General features: G+C 54.4%; 1 protein-coding gene across 3 annotated transcripts in view; it reads left to right on the forward strand.

Moving 5' to 3' along the window:
- The window catches only part of eIF2Balpha (eukaryotic translation initiation factor 2B subunit alpha), a 52456-nt gene that overhangs the window by 12913 nt on the left and 20826 nt on the right, over nt 1–18717 (forward strand). For all 3 annotated transcript variants that reach the window (XM_069324407.1, XM_069324415.1, XM_069324400.1), the window contains 2 exons: nt 9414–9539; nt 17433–17557. In XM_069324407.1, coding sequence (XP_069180508.1) covers nt 9458–9539; nt 17433–17557 — 207 coding nt within the window. In that variant the 5' untranslated portion in view covers nt 9414–9457. The remainder of the gene's footprint in view (nt 1–9413; nt 9540–17432; nt 17558–18717) is intronic.

The following is an 18717-nucleotide window of genomic DNA, read 5'->3' on the forward strand; positions in this document are numbered from 1 at the left end:
CTATTTGGGTACCGAGGTTGAAGGGATTTATTTATGGGGTGCCTGATTGGATGCCTCGGCCTTGTGTGTCTCCTGGTAGACAAGTGTCCGAGGACGTCCAGCTGGTCTGGGAGGCGTACTGCTTGCGCTTCCCAGCCAAGGAGTTTCCAGACAAGTATCGTTAGCGCCTGTGTTTATTTGGGTACTCTGTTTATTTTCTTACCGTGTCTGCGGTTCTATGTCTGGTTTGTCTCCGTGTTTGGTTTCGCCCTGTTGGGCGGTGTGTTTGTGTATTTGTTCTGAGTGCACTTTTTTTTGGCTGTGCTGTGTGTTGTGTTCTGTTGCTTGTGTTGGTTCTAGGGCTGTTTGTGTGTGTGCTTGTTTGCCGGTTCCTGCGTGTTTCGGTTATGAACTTCCTGTCTGTCTTGGCTTGTAGTATTGCTTGTGTGGCCTTTCAGGCTGGCTTGTTACTAGATTTGTATTATTTTGTACCGTGTCATTCTGAGTCTTTTTTTTTTGTTTCTGTTGTACGCTTATTTGTTTTTTTTGTTTTATGTTTTCTTTCTGTTGTTCTCATGTTTCTTTGTGCTTTATGGATCACTGCTTGTACGGTTTTGACTAGCTGTTTTTATGTGTAGTTCATGTACTTTCCTATGTATTTTTCTGGGGGGAGCCCCGTCGGCTCCCCGGAGCTATCCCAGGCTGATATGCTAATGTCAGACTTTGGCATCAGTCATGTGTATGGAGTTCTTAGGCCTACCGGGGACCACGGCCAGAACCGGGCCCCCTCAGAGAGGCAAGGGGAGCAATGGCCTATAGAAGCCCCCGTGTAGTTGGAAGCATTCTATGTCTGCCATCGACCGGAACAGGCACCCAGAAAGGTAAGCGCCCCAAAACAAACCCCTATTCTGGTTAAAATTGCTACCTAATACCGAACTAGTGGATAGAACTCCCCAACCGAAAACAAGCAAATTAGTGTGACGTCACACACTGCCGCGCCGCTGTCTGCGCAGCTCCCCCCTCCCCGGGAGGGGGAAGGGGGAGCCCCAGACCCCCCGCGCCGGCTACCCACACCTCAGTTCTTGAGGCTGATGCTATTGGCGGTGGTCGTGTGCTCTGGCTCCGGTGTCGCTACTGCACTGTGCTTTGAGTGTGGTGTTAGTTTTGTGGGTGCGAGAGCCAGGAGTTATCTTCAGTACTCGGGCTGCATGCGCCTAGGGCTGCCTTCCCTAGGTGCCCTGTAAGTACTGCCCTTGGGGCTTGGGGCCACCTTCCACAGGCTCCTCGGGGTCTGCCTCTGCTGGTCCGTTTTACCTTTCGGTTTTTCGGCCGCCTGTTGGGCTCTTGGGTGTTCTGTTCTCCCTTGTTACCGGCAGGTAAGAGGCAGTTTGCACTGGTAGGGGCGCAGGGTGCTGCTCAGCTTGTAATTCCCGACATCGCGGCCGGCTCTGTTCCTTGGGGTTCGCTGTCCTCTTGCGGGGTTTTGTTTTTCTTTTTGTTTTTGCCTGGTGGGGGGTTCTGTCATTTTATTCAGTTTGTTTTTGCCCTTCCACTGTTCTCCTCGGTGGCGCCCCCTGCTAGGTCCCCGTGAGTGTACACGTCCCTGGGGTTCAGCTTTAGAAGTTTGCTTGGTAGTTTTGGGCGCCGGTTTGCAGCACCCTGCCTGGGACTACCTGAGCGCGAGTCCTCTTAAAGTAAACGCTCAGGACCCTGGGAATCCCCTAGGGGGCGCGTGGGTCCGATGGATGTGACCCCGGAGTCCCCACTCGCTGTGTGCGAGTTTGAGGGTTGCTCGGTCCCCTTGTCTCAGGGTGACCCTCATTGTTTTTGCCTCTGCCACGCTGCCTGTTGGGTCGGTGATACTTTCGACCCTGAGTCCTGTGAGTGTTGCTGCTTGCTTGTGACTCAATTTACCCAATCCTCTGATGATTCTCTTCGGGTACAGGCGGCACGTGCGTTGCAGTCTAGGTTTCGTCTGTTGCAACGCGCTCGGTTGGTTGCTTCCCCGGATGCCCCGGGGCTGCCCCGCTTTGCTTTTCGAGACCCGGACTTGGGGGTGGGGGTCGCTTCGATCCTGGTTCAGTCCGCACCTCCTCGTCCTTCCCCTTCTGTTCGTTCTGGTCCCCCGCCCCTGCTTCCGGCCCCGAAGCGTCTGAGGGTTTCGGGGTCGGAGCAGGGGTTACTTGATCTCGAGACTCGGGCAGCTTCGGGGGTTGCCCCTTCCGGGGGGGCGGCAGAGGCATTCGAGTCTTGTCTCCCGGCCGAAGCTTCAGGGTCTGACCAGTGGGCCCCCCTTCCTCCAGCTTTTCCGGCTGCTCCGTCCTTGTCTTGTGGGGTCGGGGCTTGGGGAGAGGACTCGGCCTCGGGTCCTGTGGTGACGGACCTCGAGGCTGGGGAGGGGCTGACTTGGGGGCCTTGGGCCCCGCTGGACCCCGCCTGGGTTTTTCTTCCCACTGAGCGGGGCTTATTGTTACAAGGAGTGGGGTTTTCTTTCCCCCCCTCTGCGTACGAGTTGGATTTGGTGTCGGCCCCTCCCCGGGTACGGTTCCGTGTTCCCCCGGGTACGTCGGTTCCGTCCTTCCGGAGGTTTTCGGCTTATCGCATCCAACCTGGTGTGGTGCGAGCGGCCTTTGCTGCTTACCTCCTGCGTGACCCGGATTATGCCTCGGAAATGGATCCGTCCACGTTCAGGTTTGGGACTTCGTTCCCTTTCTGGCTCCGTTACGAGGTTCCGGAGTCATCCTGGCTAGCAGACTGCCCCTTGTTTGGTCTGGATTCCTGGCATTCCTTCTGTCGTTCCCGCACGCTGGAGTGGCGGGAAGCTTCCACGGTGCTTCAGGTTTTCCTGGGGGGTGAACTTGAGTACCTGAATGAGTGCTTGTTTGCCCCTGCCCTTCCCCGCGATGTGGGCGTTATTCAGCTCCATGTGCAGGTTCCCTCCCTTTCGGCGGCGCTCGTGGCGGAGGACTTGCGCGCTCGGGGCCTTTTGTGTTCGGCCTTGCGGTTCTTTTCCCTCCTGGAGCTGTCTTCGGATTGGCTCGTGGAGGATGTGGGGACGCTTGGGTCCGTCCCGGGGTCCGGCACCTTGTCCTCGGCTGCGCGTTCGTCGGCTGCCTTGTTGAAGCTGTTCACGCCGATTTTGCGGGATGCGGTTTCCCTGTTCTATGCTTCCCGTCTCGCGTGTCGGCAGGCGGTGCTGGGTTCCTCCGTGGAATCTGCTTGGGCTCTGGCTCTTAGGCGTTCTTCACCTTTTTGTCCTCTCCTGTTTGGGGAGTCGGCCGTGGCGCAGTTTATTCAGGCTGCGTCGGCGGCTTGTCGTCCGATGTCGGACTTGTTGGTTTTCCGGGGGTCCCGGGGTGGGTCTTCCCGGAAAGGTCGTGCCAGGGCTCGGGGTTCCTCTCGTCGTGGTAGGCCTCTGGTGTCAGGTTTGGGGTTGGCTCCTCCTGCGGACCCTCCCTCGTCTGGTCGGCGCGGTGTTCGCGCTGTGCGGGGTTCTGGGTCTCGTAAGGGTCGCCGGCCCTTTCGCGGTTTGCCCCTTTGACGGGGCGATGGGGGGGCGGCTTGCGCTGTTCGCCCGCGCCTGGTCCCACGATTCGTGGGCCTTTCGGGTCGTGTCTCGCGGCCTGCGGTGGCGTTGGGTGGCCCCTCCCCCCTTTGGGGGGTCGGGGCTGGCGGGGCAGGCTTCTTCCCCTGCGCTCTGTCGAGTCGTCTTGGAGTGGGTACGCTTGGGCGTCGTCGAAACGACGTCGTCCCTCAGATGGGTTTCCCGTCTGTTTCCGGTTCCGAAACGGGACTGCGCGGACCTGCGGTTCATTCTGGACTTGTCCCGTCTGAACCCCTGGGTTCATTGCCCCTCCTTTCGGATGACTACGCTGTCTCAGGTTCGGCTCCTCTTGGAGCCGGGTGCTTGGATGGTGTCCCTGGACCTCCGGGACGCTTATTGGCATGTCCCGATTCATCCGCGGTTCAGGGACTGGCTCGGTTTTGTAGTGGGGCGTCTGAGTTACCGCTTTCGTTGTCTCCCGTTCGGGTTGAACCTGGCTCCTCGCGTGTTCACACGCCTTACACGGGTTGTGGTGGCTCGTTTGCGTCTCCTAGGTGTTCGGGTGTTGGCCTACCTCGACGACTGGCTGGTTTGGGCTCCCAGCCAGTCAGCTTGCTTGCTAGCCAGGGATTTGGTTCTTTCCCAGCTCGCCGGGTTCGGGTTCTTGGTGAACTGGAGGAAGTCCCATCTGGTTCCCTCTCAGGTTCGGACTTGGCTGGGTCTCGTGTGGGACTCTCGGACCGCCTCCTTGTCTCTCCCTCCGGAGTCTCTCCTGCGGCTGCGGTCCCGCCTTCGTCTGTTTCTGGAGGGCCCTCGGGTCACCCGGCGGTTGCTCGAGGGGCTGTGCGGGAGCCTGAACTTCGCGATGGTGGTCTACCCGCCGGGTCGGGTTTGGCTTCGACGGCTGTTCTGGTTCCTTCGGGGTTCCCCCTTCCGCCTCTCTCGCGATCGCAGAGTTCGACCCCCGGGGGACTTGCGTCGGTTGCTGCGTCACCGGCTTCCTCTTCGGGTTTTTCGGGGTTCAGTGCCTTGGCGCCTACCCGAGCCCTCGCTCGATGTGTACACGGATGCGTCGTCTCTCGGCTGGGGTTTTGTGACCAGTGCTCACCAGGCCGGCCAGGGGCGTTGGGATCCGTCCTTCCGTCGAGCTCACAGTACGGTGCGGGAGTTCGCGGCAGTGTGGTTTGCTCTGGGGAGGATTCGGGTGGCCCGCGGATCGACGATTCGGCTCCATTCGGACTGCTCTCCGGTGGTTCATTGCCTGAACCGCGGGGGTTCGATGCGGTCCTTGTCTCTTTGGGGTTGGTCGCTTCGGGTGACTCGTCTGCTGAGTTCTCGGGGTTTGGCTCTCCTGGCGGTTCACGTACGGGGCGTGTCCAACGTCTTGGCCGACGCCCTGTCTCGCTTCGTTCCCCTCTCCACGGAGTGGACGGTCGACGACGAGTCCTTCCGTTGGCTTTGCCAGACGTTCGGGCGCCCCGAGGTGGACCTCTTCGCGTCGGCGTGGTCGCGGCGTCTTCCCGTTTATGCGGCGCCCTTCCCCGATTGCGAGGCCGTCGGGGTCGATGCCTTTCGGCTCGACTGGTCGAGGTGGGGGTTCCTGTACCTCTTTCCCCCAGTTCGGCTGTTGCTCCAGGTCCTGACTCGCTTAGAGACTTACCAGGGGAGAGTTGTCCTTTTGGCCCCTTGGTGGCCGGCCCAGCCTTGGTTTCAGGCGCTGGTTGCTCGGTGTCCGAACCCGAGGGTTTTCCCGCGGCTCCGCCTCTTTCAGCAGATCGGGCCGGTACGTCACGTAGCTGGTTCGATCTTCTCCTCGAGTCTTCGCGTATGGTTTTTTTGACTCGAGTCTATCATCATCTCTATGGTGATCAGGTGGCCTCCTTGTTGGTGTCCCACCTGAGGGCTTCTTCCCGGCGGCAGTATGAAGTTTCCTGGCGGTCCTTCCGTTTCTTTTTGCGTCTTCGTCGTGTTAGCTCCTTGTCTGTTCGGGTGGTCTTGTCCTTCCTCTCGTGGTTGTTTCAGGACCGTCATCTTATGCCTAACACTGTCGCTTCGTATCGTGCGGCGCTGGCGGAGCCGCTTCAGCTTGCTTTCGGTATCGATGTTACGTCTGCGCCGTTTCGCAAGCTGTCTCGTGCATTGTTTCACCTCCGGCCTGCTCATGCGTCGCCTGAGCCGTCCTGGTCTTTGGACAGAGTGCTCGCTTTCCTTTCATCTCCTCGTTTCGTTGTGGCCCCTTCGGTCCAGGATTGTTTTTCCAAGGCACTTTTCTTGTTGGCTTTGGCCTCTGGGGGTCGGGTAGGGGAGCTTCATGCTCTCCTCCGGCGCAGGGGTTTCTGCTCTTTTGGTCGTGGTGATAGTTTTGTTCGTTTGCAGCCGTCTCCTTCTTTTCTGGCGAAGAATGAGACTGCTGCGTTCCGGAGGGGTCCATGGGTGGTTGATGCTTGGTTGGTCAGGCCGGGGGTGCATCATGTTTTGTGTCCGGTTGCGGCGCTTCGCCGTTATTTGCGCGCCACGGCTTCTGTGTCCGGGGACGCGCTGTGGGTTGATCCGGTTTCCCTTCTTCCCTGTTCGCGGGTTCGGGTCTCTCAGGTCGTCCGCAGGGTTATTAGGTCTAGCCAGCCTGCGGTCTATCCCCGTGCCCATGACGTTCGTAAGTTCGCGGCTCTTGCTGCCGTCTTTGGGAATATGTCTTGGTCTGATATTCGGGCGCGGGGATTTTGGCGGTCGAACAGGGTCCTGGCTGCTCGTTACCTTGTGAATGTCCCTGGCCCTCGTCGGGCCTGTGTTGCTTTGGGTCGGCGGTTGCAGCCAGTTGTCTCGGCTTCGAGTTGAGGGGTGAGCGACGACCGCCTCCCGGGTAAGTCCCTCTTTTTCTGTCTGTGGGTAGTTAGCTCCGGGGAGCCGACGGGGCTCTCCCCAGAAAACCAGCGTTGAATGTAATGAAACGCCATTTTCTGGGTGAGTCCCGGAGGCTCCCCGGCATCCCTCCCTCCCTCCGGTCGGCGGTTTTTCGCGTTTTTGACATCCAGCCTCAAGAACTGAGGTGTGGGTAGCCGGCGCGGGGGGTCTGGGGCTCCCCCTTCCCCCTCCCGGGGAGGGGGGAGCTGCGCAGACAGCGGCGCGGCAGTGTGTGACGTCACACTAATTTGCTTGTTTTCGGTTGGGGAGTTCTATCCACTAGTTCGGTATTAGGTAGCAATTTTAACCAGAATAGGGGTTTGTTTTGGGGCGCTTACCTTTCTGGGTGCCTGTTCCGGTCGATGGCAGACATAGAATGCTTCCAACTACACGGGGGCTTCTATAGGCCATTGCTCCCCTTGCCTCTCTGAGGGGGCCCGGTTCTGGCCGTGGTCCCCGGTAGGCCTAAGAACTCCATACACATGACTGATGCCAAAGTCTGACATTAGCATATCAGCCTGGGATAGCTCCGGGGAGCCTCCGGGACTCACCCAGAAAATGGCGTTTCATTACATTCAACGCTGGTTTTTTTTTGTTCTTTGTTTTCCCTTTTCTGTTATGTTGCTCTGTGTTATTTTATGTCTTTCAATGTTCTTTGTAATTCTATGCTTTACTGTTTATATGGTTGCATGTACGCTGTTTTACTTTGTTTTAACAATAAAAAGAAAAAAAAATACCTACCACCTGGGAGCCGGTGGCTGAGTGGACAGAACACTGGACGCGTGATCCTGTGGTCCCGGGTTCGATCCCGGGCGCTGGCGAGAAACAATGGGCAGAGTTTCTTTCACCCTGATGCCCCTGTTACCTAGCAGTAAATAGGTACCTGGGAGTTAGTCAGCTGTCACGGCCTGCTTCCTGGGGGTGGAGGCCTGGTCGAGGACCGGGCCGCGGGGACACTAAGCCCTGAAATCATCTCGTCTCAAGATAATTTCCCCCCTCTTTAACACCTGCCATTTCCTCCCCTCTCTAATACCTGCCACTTCCCCCCCTCCTTAACACCTGCCACTTCCCCCCCTCCTTAACACCTGCCACTTCCCCCCCCCTCCTTAACACCTGCCACTTCCCCCCCTCCCTAACACCTGCCACTTCCCCCCCTCCCTAACACCTGCCACTTCTCCCCCTCCCTAACACCTGCCACTTCTCCCCCTCCCTAACACCTGCCACTTGCCACTTCCCCCCTCCCTAACACTTGCCACTTCCCCCACTCCCTAACACTTGCCACTTCCCCCCCCCCTCCCTAACACTTGCCACTTCCCCCCCCCCTCCCTAACACTTGCCACTTCCCCCCCTCCCTAACACTTGCCACTTCCCCCCCTCCCTAACACCTGCCACTTCCCCCCCTCCCTAACACCTGCCACTTCCCCCCCCCTCCCTAACACCTGCCACTTCCCCCCCTCCCTAACACCTGCCACTTCCCCCCCTCCCTAACACCTGCCACTTCCCCCCCTCCCTAACACCTGCCACTTCCCCCCCCCTCCCTAACACCTGCCACTTCCCCCCCCCCCTCCCTAACACCTGCCACTTCCCCCTCTCCCTAACACCTGCCACTTCCCCCCCTCCCTAACACCTGCCACTTCCCCCCCTCCCTAACACCTGCCACTTCCCCCCCTCCCTAACACCTGCCACTTCCCCCCCCTCCTTAACACTTGCCACTTCCCCCCCTCCCTAACACCTGCCACTTCCCCCCCTCCCTAACACCTGCCACTCCCCCCTCCCTAACACCTGCCATTCCCCCCCTCCCCAACACCTGCCACTCCCCCCCTCCCCAACACCTGCCACTCCCCCCCTCCCCAACACCTGCCACTCCCCCCCCCCCCCTAGCACCTGCCACCTACTCCTCCCCTTCACATCTGCTACTTCTCCTTCTCTCACATCTAGTACTTCTTCCTTCCCCTCACCTCAGTAATGTCCTCCTCCTCGTCCTCCTATCACTCCTACTGTACCACTTACCCTTCCTCTCACCCCTGCCACTTCCTCCTTCCTCTCTTCCCTGCCATTCCTCCCCGCCTCTTTTTTTCCCCCGATACTTCCCCCATCTTCTTTCCCCCTGCTTCTTTCCCCCCCTCATCTCTCACTAGGTGAGTTTTTCCCCCCTCATCCCTCTCACTAGGTGAGTTCATTCCCCCTCATCCCTCTCACTAGGTGAGTTCTTCCCCCCCCCCTCAACCCTCTCACTAGGTGAGTTCTTCCCCCCCCCCCTCATCCCTCTCACTAGGCGAGTTCTTCCCCCCCCCCCCTCATCCCTCTCACTAGCTGAGTTCTTCCCCCCCCCCCCTCATCCCTCTCACTAGGTGAGTTCTTCCCCCCTCATCCCTCTCACTAGGGGAGTTCTTCCCCCCCCTCATCCCTCTCACTAGGCGAGTTCTTCCCCCCCCCCCCCCCTCATCCCTCTCACTAGGTGAGTTCTTCCCCCCCCCTCATCCCTCTCACTAGGTGAGTTCTTCCCCCCCCCCATCATCCCTCTCACTAGGTGAGTTCTTCCCCCCCCCTCATCCCTCTCACTAGGTGAGTTCTCCCCCCCCCCTCATCCCTCTCACTAGGGGAGTTCTTCCCCCCCCATCATCCCTCTCACTAGGTGAGTTCTTCCCCCCTCATCCCTCTCACTAGGTGGGTTCTTCCCCCCCTCATCCCTCTCACTAGGTGAGTTCTTCCCTCACCCTTTACCCCTGCCACTTCCCACTTCTCAGCCCTACCAATGCCACGTTCCTCACCTCTTTCCACTGCTACTTCCCTCCCTTCACCCCTCCTACTTCCCTCCCCTCTCCCTTCCCACTTCTCCCCTCATCACCCCTCCTGCAATTTTCCCCACCTCTCACCCATCCCACTTCCCCCAACCCCCTCACACAGTTGAACAATACAATACAGTAGCTAATGCCCTTTCCAGTCATAATATGTAATACATGATTAATTCAATATTAATTTTTAACAGACATATCAACCTTCTTCTTGAAGCAAATTGACAGCGATGAAGACATGTCTCCAGCTATTGCAGCCATGAAGGCTCTAATGGAATCATTAAGACTGGATGATTCAACAACATTACAGGAGTTTATTGGTAAATTATGTGTACAGTATTATGTATGTTGGTAAATGTATTGTAATGGTAGCTTTGAGAATATATATTTGATCATAATGTTGATAATGGTTTTTCAGCTGAAGGTGTAAGGAAGATGATGATAATTCACTGTGTCGGGGAACAGAAAGCCGAGTGTTTATTCATACACGTTTGGCTTTTATCGAGGTTATTCCCCCTCTACAAGGCTGAGTTGCTGGCCCCGCCCAGGATGCAACCCCACAACAAGCTGACTAACTCCTGAATACCTACTCCCGGCTAGGTGAACAGAGGCATTAGGTGAAAGGAAATGTGCCCAACCATTTCTGACCTGAACCGGGATTCGAACCCGGAATTCTTAATTGTGCGTCGAGAACAAATCCGACTGTACTACCAGGACCAAGATATGATATTGGTCTAAAATAGTTCAAGTTTAAATGCAATAAATGATTTAATAACTAATATATTAATATATATTACTGTTCATCTTATATTGAGAGCCCCGGTAGTACAGTCTGGTTTGTTCCCTACTCACAATCGAGAATTCCTGGTTTGTATCCTGGGCAGAACAGAAATGGTTGGGCTTATTTCCTATCACTTAATGCCCGGTCCACCTAGCAGTAAATAGGTACACAGGATTTAGTCAGCTGCTTGTTGTTGGGTTGCATCCCGGGGAGGGTCAGTAATTCAACCTTGGGGGGAGGGGGCGCCTCAATATAAGCCTAACATGTACTTTATGTATAAACTGGCTGTCTGTTCCCTGACACAGTGAATTATTTATAAATTATGCATGTTTCCAAATGGCATGAATTTGACATCAACCATAGTGAGTGTTTTACATTATGGCTCTACTGGCATAATAGTTCACCAATCATAACTGTTATCAACTGCTTGTTCTGTTTAATCTGCAGTACATTTATACCAGTGCTTTTCACAAAGATATTTTAGTTCGTAGGATATTTTAATGTGCATAGTCTTGTGGTACAGTTGGTTTGGTTCTCAACTCAGTCTGGGATCCCAGGTTCAATTCCCGGCTTGGACAGAAATTGTTGGGCATGTTTCTTTTAACCTAATGCGCTGTACACTTAGTAGTAAATAGGTACTCGGGAGTTAGGCAACTGCTGGAGAGTTGCATCAAGGGGAAGGTCAGTAGTTTGACCTTTGTGGACCTTGGTGCAAGCCTAAGTGTTTATTCTGTATATACATAGACATCCTATCCCTGACAGAAGAATTCAAATTATTATTTTTTTTTTTCAAGAAATTTGGGGATTCAAACTAGTGTTCTGGATCACCTCTTCTCCGCTTCTCTGGAGGCAGGGGATTCTGTTCTTTTACCCCTGGTGGGCAGTTTGTTCATTTGCAGCTCTCTCCTCCATTTATCGCACAGAACAAGTTGGCAGGTTTCTGGAAGGGTTCTTTGGTGATTGATGCTTGGTTGATTCAGCCAGGGATACATCATTTGTTGTGTCCTGTGGTGGCTTTTCTCTGCTTCCTGTGTGCCATCACTTGTTTCAGTGGATGCCATGTTGGTTGATCATGTTTCCTTGGTTCCCTGTTCCAAGTCTCGTATTTCCCAGGTTGTCTGCAGGGTCAAGTCTAGCCATCCTGTTGTGTCTCTTCTTTGTCTGCTGGCCACCTCTCATCCTTCCTGGCAAGTCCTTTTCTTGTTCTCTGTGGTTAGATTAGCTTCAGGAAGCCACAAGGGGCTCTCTCCAGAATGTAATGAAATGCCAGTTTCTTCCCCACCCCCTTCCCCTTTCTTAGGTTCATCATTTCATCATGAGTTATGTTCATCAGGTCCAGAACTGACTTGGGGAATTGGGGCGAGGTTACCTAGTGGTTGTAATCTGTACTAACAAATCGTTTAAGTGAATCCCTTTTTCTGTGAGACTCGTTAGTGGATCATCACCTACTCTCTGCACCTCTGTGAGTGGGCCAGGTTCTGTATTTGGTCTCAGGGAGACTTAACAGAACCAGCCATGACTGATATGACCTTTTAGTATAAAGCAATCTCAGCAAAATGGCTTCAGAGTCACTGGGGCTCCTCCAGAAATTGGTGTTTCATTATATTTAATGCTCGGTTTATTACCAGTTGTTTTGCAATACAGTATATGAAAAAAAAAATTTGTTAAATACTGTATGATATAGCACTTTTCTGGGGGGAGCCCCGTCGGCTCCCCGGAGCTTTACCGGCTGATATGCTAATGTCAGACTTTGGCATCAGTCATGTGTATGGAGTTCTAGGGCCTACCGGGGACCACGAGCCAGAACCTGGCCCCCTCAGAGAGGCAAGGGGAGCAATGGCCTATAGAAACCCCCGTGTGGTTGGAAGCATTCTATGTCTGCCATCGACCGGGTCAAGCATCCAGAAAGGTAAGCATTCCAAAACAAACCCCTATTCTGGTGATAATTGCTACCTAAAGCCGAACTAGTGGATAGAACTCTTCAACAGAAAACAAGGAAACTAGTATGACGTCATACGTCACCGCGCCGCTGTCTGCGCAGCTCCCCCCTCCCCGGGAGGGGGAAGGGGGAGCCCCAGACCTCCCACGCCGGCTATCCACCCATTAGTTCTTCAGCTGATGCTATCCGCAATGGTTATGTGCTCCGGCTCCAGTGGTTGTTTCAGCACTGTATCTAGAGTGTGGTGTCTGTTTTCTAGGTGGTGCGTGAGCTGGGAGTGATTCTTCAGTACTCGGGCTGCATGCGCCTAGGGTTCCCTTCCCTAGGTGCCCTGTAAGTGCTGCCCTTGGGGCTTGGGGCCACCTTCCACAAGTTCCTTGGGTCCTGCCCCTGCTTGGCCGTTTACTGCTTGGTTTTCGGCCGCTCTTTGTGTGCTCGGGTGTTCTGTCTCCCTTGTTCGCCTTAGAGTAAGGGGCAGTTTTTGCACTGGTGGGGCGCAGGGTACTGTGCAGCTTGTCTTTACCAATCATAGCGGCCGGCTCTGTTCCGCTTGGGTACGCTGTCCTCTTGTGGGGTTTTCTTTTTCTTTTTGTTTATCTACCTGGTGGGGGGGTCTGCCTTCGTTCTTGCCCCTTGTGTCCCTTGTGTTCTGAGTATTTTCTGGTGGTACCCCTGCTAGGTCCCCGTGAGTGTACACGTCCCGGGGGTTCAGCTCTTAGAAAGTTGTTTGGTAGCTTTGGGTGCCGGTTAGCAGTACCCTGCTTGGATTACCTGAGCGCGAGTCCTCTTATAGTAAACGCTCGGGACCCTGGGAAACCCCTGGGGGCGCGCGGGTCCGATGGATGTGACCCCAGAGTCCCCCGCTCGCTTCCAGCGAGTTTGAGGGCTGCTCTCACCCTTTGTCTCTGGGTGACTCTCTGTTTTGCCTCCGTCTGCTGCCTGTGGGGTCGGTGACACCTTTGACCCGGAGTCCTGCGAGTTTGGTTGCTCGTTGTGGCTCGGTTACCCAGTTGTGCTAACAAAGCGGGTGCGGGCAGCAGGGGCGTTGCACTTGAGCCTTGGTGGTGGCAACGTTCTCGTGGTTTCCTCCCCAGGAGCCCCGGGGCTGCCCCGTTGTAGTTCGTTTTGGGACTTGGGGGTGTTGGTTGCTTCGGTTCCATCCACGCCCCCTTGTCTTTCCCCCTGGATCACCCTTCCTGCCTGCATCCGGTTCCTTACAGTCTGTAGGTTCGGGGCGGGGTTTTTGATGGTGTTGAGACTCGGGCAGTCTCGGGGAATTTCCCTTCCGGTGTAGTGACGGGGGCATTTGAGCCTGTTCCTCCAGCCGTGTTGTACGAGTCTGCCAGTGGGCTCCCTTCATTAGTGTTTTCACGGCTGCCCCGGTTTTCTGGTACGGCCGGGGCTTTGGGGGAACGGCTCGGCTCCGGGGCCTGTCGTGTAGGTTCCCGGGGCTGGGAAGGGGCTGACTTGGGGGGGCCTTGGCCCGTTGGACCCCGTGGGGGTTTTTTTTATCCCCCTCTAGGCGGGGCTTGTGGTTACGCGGAGTGGGGTTTTTCCTCCCCACTCGCCGTACGTGCTGTTGGGCGTCGGCCTCTCCCCGGGCTCGGTTCCTTGGCCTTTGAGTCGGTTGGTTCCGTCCTGTGGGTAGATGTTTCCTCCCACCCCTTTTTGGGACGGTGTTTTCGTCATGTTTCCCCGTTCGATGGGGTTCTGCATGACTTCTGATCTCGGGTGCGCCTGCGCCTTCGTGTGCCTTCAGGTCTAGTGTTGGTTTCTGTGTTCTCAAGGGTACGGGAAGGTTTTTCGCTACTTCCCACATTATTGGAACGTCTGTCGGCTCCTCGTCCTTGTCGCCCTGTTGGGCTGCTTGTCGCCCTGTTGGGCTGCTTGTCGCCCGGTTGGGCTGCTTGTCGCCCGGTTGGGCTGCTTGTCGCCCGGTTGGGCTGCTTGTCGCCCGGTTGGGCTGCTTGTCGCCCGGTTGGGTTCCTTTTTGGGCTCTTTGCTTCTTTGGCCGGTTTTATTGTTCTTGCTTCCTCTTCTGGCTACTTTTCTCGTGCAGTAGTCCTGGCTGGCGCCTTCCCGCAGGGAGGGTGTGCGGTTCGGCCAGCGTGTTATGCGCATGCGCCGTGGAGTTTGTTTTGGTCCGGGGGGCGTTTCAGTGCTGGTGTTTTGCGCCCTTTTTGCTACAGTGCTTCGCCTCTCGTTCTTCTCCCTGGCTGCGGTATGTGCCCCTTCGCGCCGGGGGTGTCCTGGTTCCCAGTTGTGGGGAGGACACCGCGGTTTTCCCTGTGTCATGGGTGTGGACCGCCTCCTTCGCCTCTCCCTGCTCTCCTGCGGGTCAGGCAGGGTCCGGCTCTGGCGTCTTCACCTGGCGGTGCTCCCGGGTTCTTCTGGGCACGGTTGAGTCGTGTCAAGTTCGTGCCACCATTCGCCAGGTGAGTTTCTGCGGTCTGGTGTCTTTTGGCCGGGCGCTGGATGCGGTGTTGTTTATATACCTGTTTTTATTTAGGTATATTTGTACGACTGAGACCGTTCGCACACCAGTGACTGTCCCTTTTTTCAACCCTTCCTGTCCCCCTCATGTGCATGTCCAACCCATGCTGGAGTCATTCAGGAGACCCTCCTTTTTAATGTTGTGAGGTGTGGGGGTTGCAGGGTTGGTTCTGTACTCACCTGGTAAGGCTCCTGGCTGTGCTTGCAGGTTTTGAGCTCTGGCTCTTGGGTCCCGCCTATCTGGTAGAACTTGCGGGATAGTACCAGTGGAGTGCAGTGGTGCTATTGGCACATTTGGGGAACACTGTATTACCATCAGAGGTCTGTGCTTGTTACACGACCTACTTGCGAGCATAAGCCTTCTTGCTGGTTCGTCCGTGGACTTCCAGGGCGCACTAGCCTGTTTTCGTATGGCAGTTCCGGCCCGTCCTGGTTGTGGGGGTATGTGGGCCGGTGGACTGCTCCTAGCAGCTGCCTGGTGGGCCACCCTCTGGCTGGTCTAGCCTGGCCTTGGGCCGGGCTTCAGGTGTAAAAGTGCTCCCAGTACCTCATCCAGCGGGTATCGAGCGGGGTTTCTCCGCCGTCGGTCGCCTGGTGCAGGTTTCTGGGCCTGCAGGGTTTTGTCGTGTCTCCGTTGGTCCTGTCTGGGGTCTGCCTGCTCCGTTCTCTGCCTTTGCAGAAGGGCGTTGCTATTTACATGTTGCATGTTGCAGTGGTGCCTGTTGCTGCTGCTGCACGTGTGCATTGGTCCCGTGTTTCACGGTGGCGTGTCCTTGTTCCTGTGTCCGGTTGTGGAGTGGCACTTTGCTGCCGTTTTGTGCCTGGAGATTGCGTGGGGGTTTTTCTGTCCCTGCCTGATTGTCCACCCCTGGTTGTTCTCCTGGGGTTTTTTGTGCTTCTGCTCTTTCTTCCTGCCTCCTCTGCAGCAGGGATGTTCTGCGTGTGTTCTTAGGCGTTGGTCAGCCTGTGTCCTGTGATGTGCTTCTTTGTCTCGGTCTATTGCAGTTGTTCGTACCCCTTGGTTCGGGTACTGTTCTGGCAGCGACCCTTCTGCCTTCTTTGGTTTCCTAGCTTGCCCTGCCGGTTGGTTTTTATTTTGGGGTCTTGCGATGTCTCGCGTCGGACCCGTCGTTTCTGAACTCCTGGCGGGCTTGCATGCTTTGGGGAGTTTTTCTGTTCGGCAGACGTTCCATCTCCTTGTGCCGCCTGGGTTTCGGTGGTCGCGCCCGAGATCTTCCCGCGGCTCCGCCTTTTTCCTGGGCTCGGAGGGGCCTTGTCGGGGCTGCTTTTGTTCTGCCTCGCGGTCTCGCCTCCGGTTGGTGGTCGGGTGGCTTCGTGGTAGGTGTCCCACCTGCGTGCTTCTCTTGGCGGCAGTATGGGGTATTTTGGCGGTCCTTCCTTTTCCTGTCCCTTCTTAGGTGGTTACTCTTGTTAGCTTGGTTTACTCTCGGCTTGGTTTTCTGGTGGGGGTTGGGGGCCGTCGTCTTGCCACATACTGTCGCCTCTTTTCGTGCGGCGCGGGCGGAGCCGCTTCAGCTTGCTTTCGGTCTTGGTGTTGCTTCTGCACCATTAGTCAGCTGTCTTGTGCGTCGTTTCACCTCCAGCCTGTTCGTGCGCCGCCTGCACCATCCTGGTCTCTGGTCAGCGTGCTCTGTCTTCTCCTCGGTTGGTAGTGCCCCTTCGGTTCCGGTGTGTTTTTTCGTCGGCTCTTTCCTTTGGGCCTTTGCCTCTGGGGGTCGAGTCGCTGAGTTTTCTTGCTCCTTCGGTTTTAGCGTTTTGGTTGTTTGGTGGCAGCAGTCTCCATCTTTTCTGGCGCGGGGTGGGGCTGCTGCATTCTGGCGGGGTCCAGGGTTTGTTGGTGCTTCGTTGGTCAGGCCGGGGGTGTGTCTGTTTGTGTTCAGTGGCGGCCCTCGCTGTTGTTTGCGTGCCACGGCGTTTGGGTCCGGAGCGCGTTTTGCGTTGCTCCGGTTCTGTTCTTCCCAGTTCGCGGGTGATAGTGTCCCGGGTGGTCAGCCGTGTTCTTGCGTCTAAGCTGCCTGTGTTCTTCCCTCATGCCTGTGGCGTTCGTGGCTTCGCTGCTCTTGCTGTCGTCTGGGCGACGTGGCCTTGTGGTCTTTCGGGCATGGATTTTTGGTGTTCGTGCAGGGGCCTTGCTGCTCGTGGTTCTCGTGTTGTTCTCGGGATTTTCGGGGCTGTGGCGCCTTGGGTTGGCGTTTGCTGCCGGTTGTCTCGCCTCCTTGGGGGGTGCGTGGTGTCCGCCTCCCGGTTCTGTCCCTTTGACCTTCCTCTGTGGGTAGTTAGCTCCGGGGAGCTGACGGGGCTCCCCCAGAAAACCAGCGTTGAATGTAATGAAACGGCATTTTCTGGGTGAGACCCGGAGGCTCCCCGGCAACCCTCCCTCCCTCCGGTCGGCGTTTTTCGAGTGTTTTGACATCCAGCCTCAAAACTGATGGGTGGATAGCCGGCGTGGGAGGTCTGGGGCTCCCCCTTCCCCCTCCCGGGGAGGGGGGAGCTGCGTAGACAGCGGCGCGGTGACGTATGACGTCATACTAGTTTCCTTGTTTTCTGTTGAAGAGTTCTATCCACTAGTTCGGCTTTAGGTAGCAATTTTCATCAGAATAGGGGTTTGTTTTGGAATGCTTACCTTTCTGGATGCTTGACCCGGTCGATGGCAGACATAGAATGCTTCCAACCACACGGGGGTTTCTATAGGCCATTGCTCCCCTTGCCTCTCTGAGGAGGCCAGGTTCTGGCTCGTGGTCCCCGGTAGGCCCTAGAACTCCATACACATGACTGATGCCAAAGTCTGACATTAGCATATCAGCCGGTAAAGCTCCGGGAAGCCTCCGGGTCTCACCCAGAAAATGGCGTTTCATTACATTCAACGCTGGTTTTATTTCTCTCCATTTTCAAATTGTTTGTAAATGATCATTTAAGAATTTTTATAAATATTGTCTTTAAAATACTGTATTTAATGACAATTTTTTTCCCTCTTATTAGAAAAAATGAAAGATGCACGAGAGGCTTTAAGCAAAACTGATGTATCTGTGGTATCAGTGTCTTCAGGATGTGAACTTTTCATGCGTTTCATCACTCTATCACATCTGGAATTAGAGCAAGCAACGGTAAGGCAGTCAGCACAAATTCTCCAATGAAATTGTAATTAGTATACAGTACAGTACTGTGCTTAGTCATTTATTTTTGCATTATTTCTATAGAATTTATAGACATTCTTAACAAATGCACATACAGTACATGCTTATAGATATTGAATTTAATGTGATGAGCATTTACCCTATGGGCACTTATTTTTATGTGATTACCTAAGTATAGTTATTTTTATGTGATTACCTAAGTATAGTTATTTTTATGTGATTACCTAAGTATAGTTACAGGATGAGAGTTATGCTTGTGGTGTCTCGTCTTCTCAGTACTTTGTCATATGACGTTTTGAAACTACTGCCAATAGTGACGGTTTTGGCTTCCACACCTTCTCACTTCACTTGTTCCAACTGTCTACCACTGTTTGAAAAAAGAAAACTTCCTAATATCATTTTGGCACCTTTTGTTGGGGAATGGGGACTTTAACTCTGATATAAAAATATTTAATTAAGAAGATTCGAAATACTCGAAGGACCACCCACTTTTGAGAAAATAGGGAAAACATATACAGTAAATGCATTATAAAGCTGACACTGAAATACCAGTGCCTATGAATGATAGGTTATTTGGTAATTATTTGAAGAGCATAAATGGGCTGTAATAATAATTAATTAAAAGTTAAAATCCTCAAACTCAACATTGGGGGGTATTACTAGAAATTAATATATACTGTATCTAGGAAAATGACTGGTGCTGGTTCATCACCAGTTGATTAATTACAACATTAAAGATTATAGAATTAGAAATTAAATGTAGATTCTATGTGATTATAATATATTGAGATAATCAAGCCTATGAAATATATTGGCAAATCATAGGAAATTACGTGTGTAAAAATTGCTACACTCTAGGCAACAAATATTAAATGTAGGGGAATTATCTTAGAATCTCATGTGTATAATAAATGTAGAACACATATATTAGAGACAGTATTAGCATTAATCAAAGGAAATCTACAAAATAACTAAAGCGGGCTTAGCTGTAAGAAGATTTCACTAAACCCATTTCACAGTTCAAATACTCCTAAACGTGATCGCATTGCCCATATAATGGATCAAACACCGGGAGGGGAAATCATGTGTAGAGGAAGAATTTCTCGGCTTGTCCTCATCAACATGCTGCA

This window comes from Procambarus clarkii, chromosome 2, assembly GCF_040958095.1.
Source record: "Procambarus clarkii isolate CNS0578487 chromosome 2, FALCON_Pclarkii_2.0, whole genome shotgun sequence".
NCBI lineage: Eukaryota > Metazoa > Arthropoda > Malacostraca > Decapoda > Cambaridae > Procambarus > Procambarus clarkii.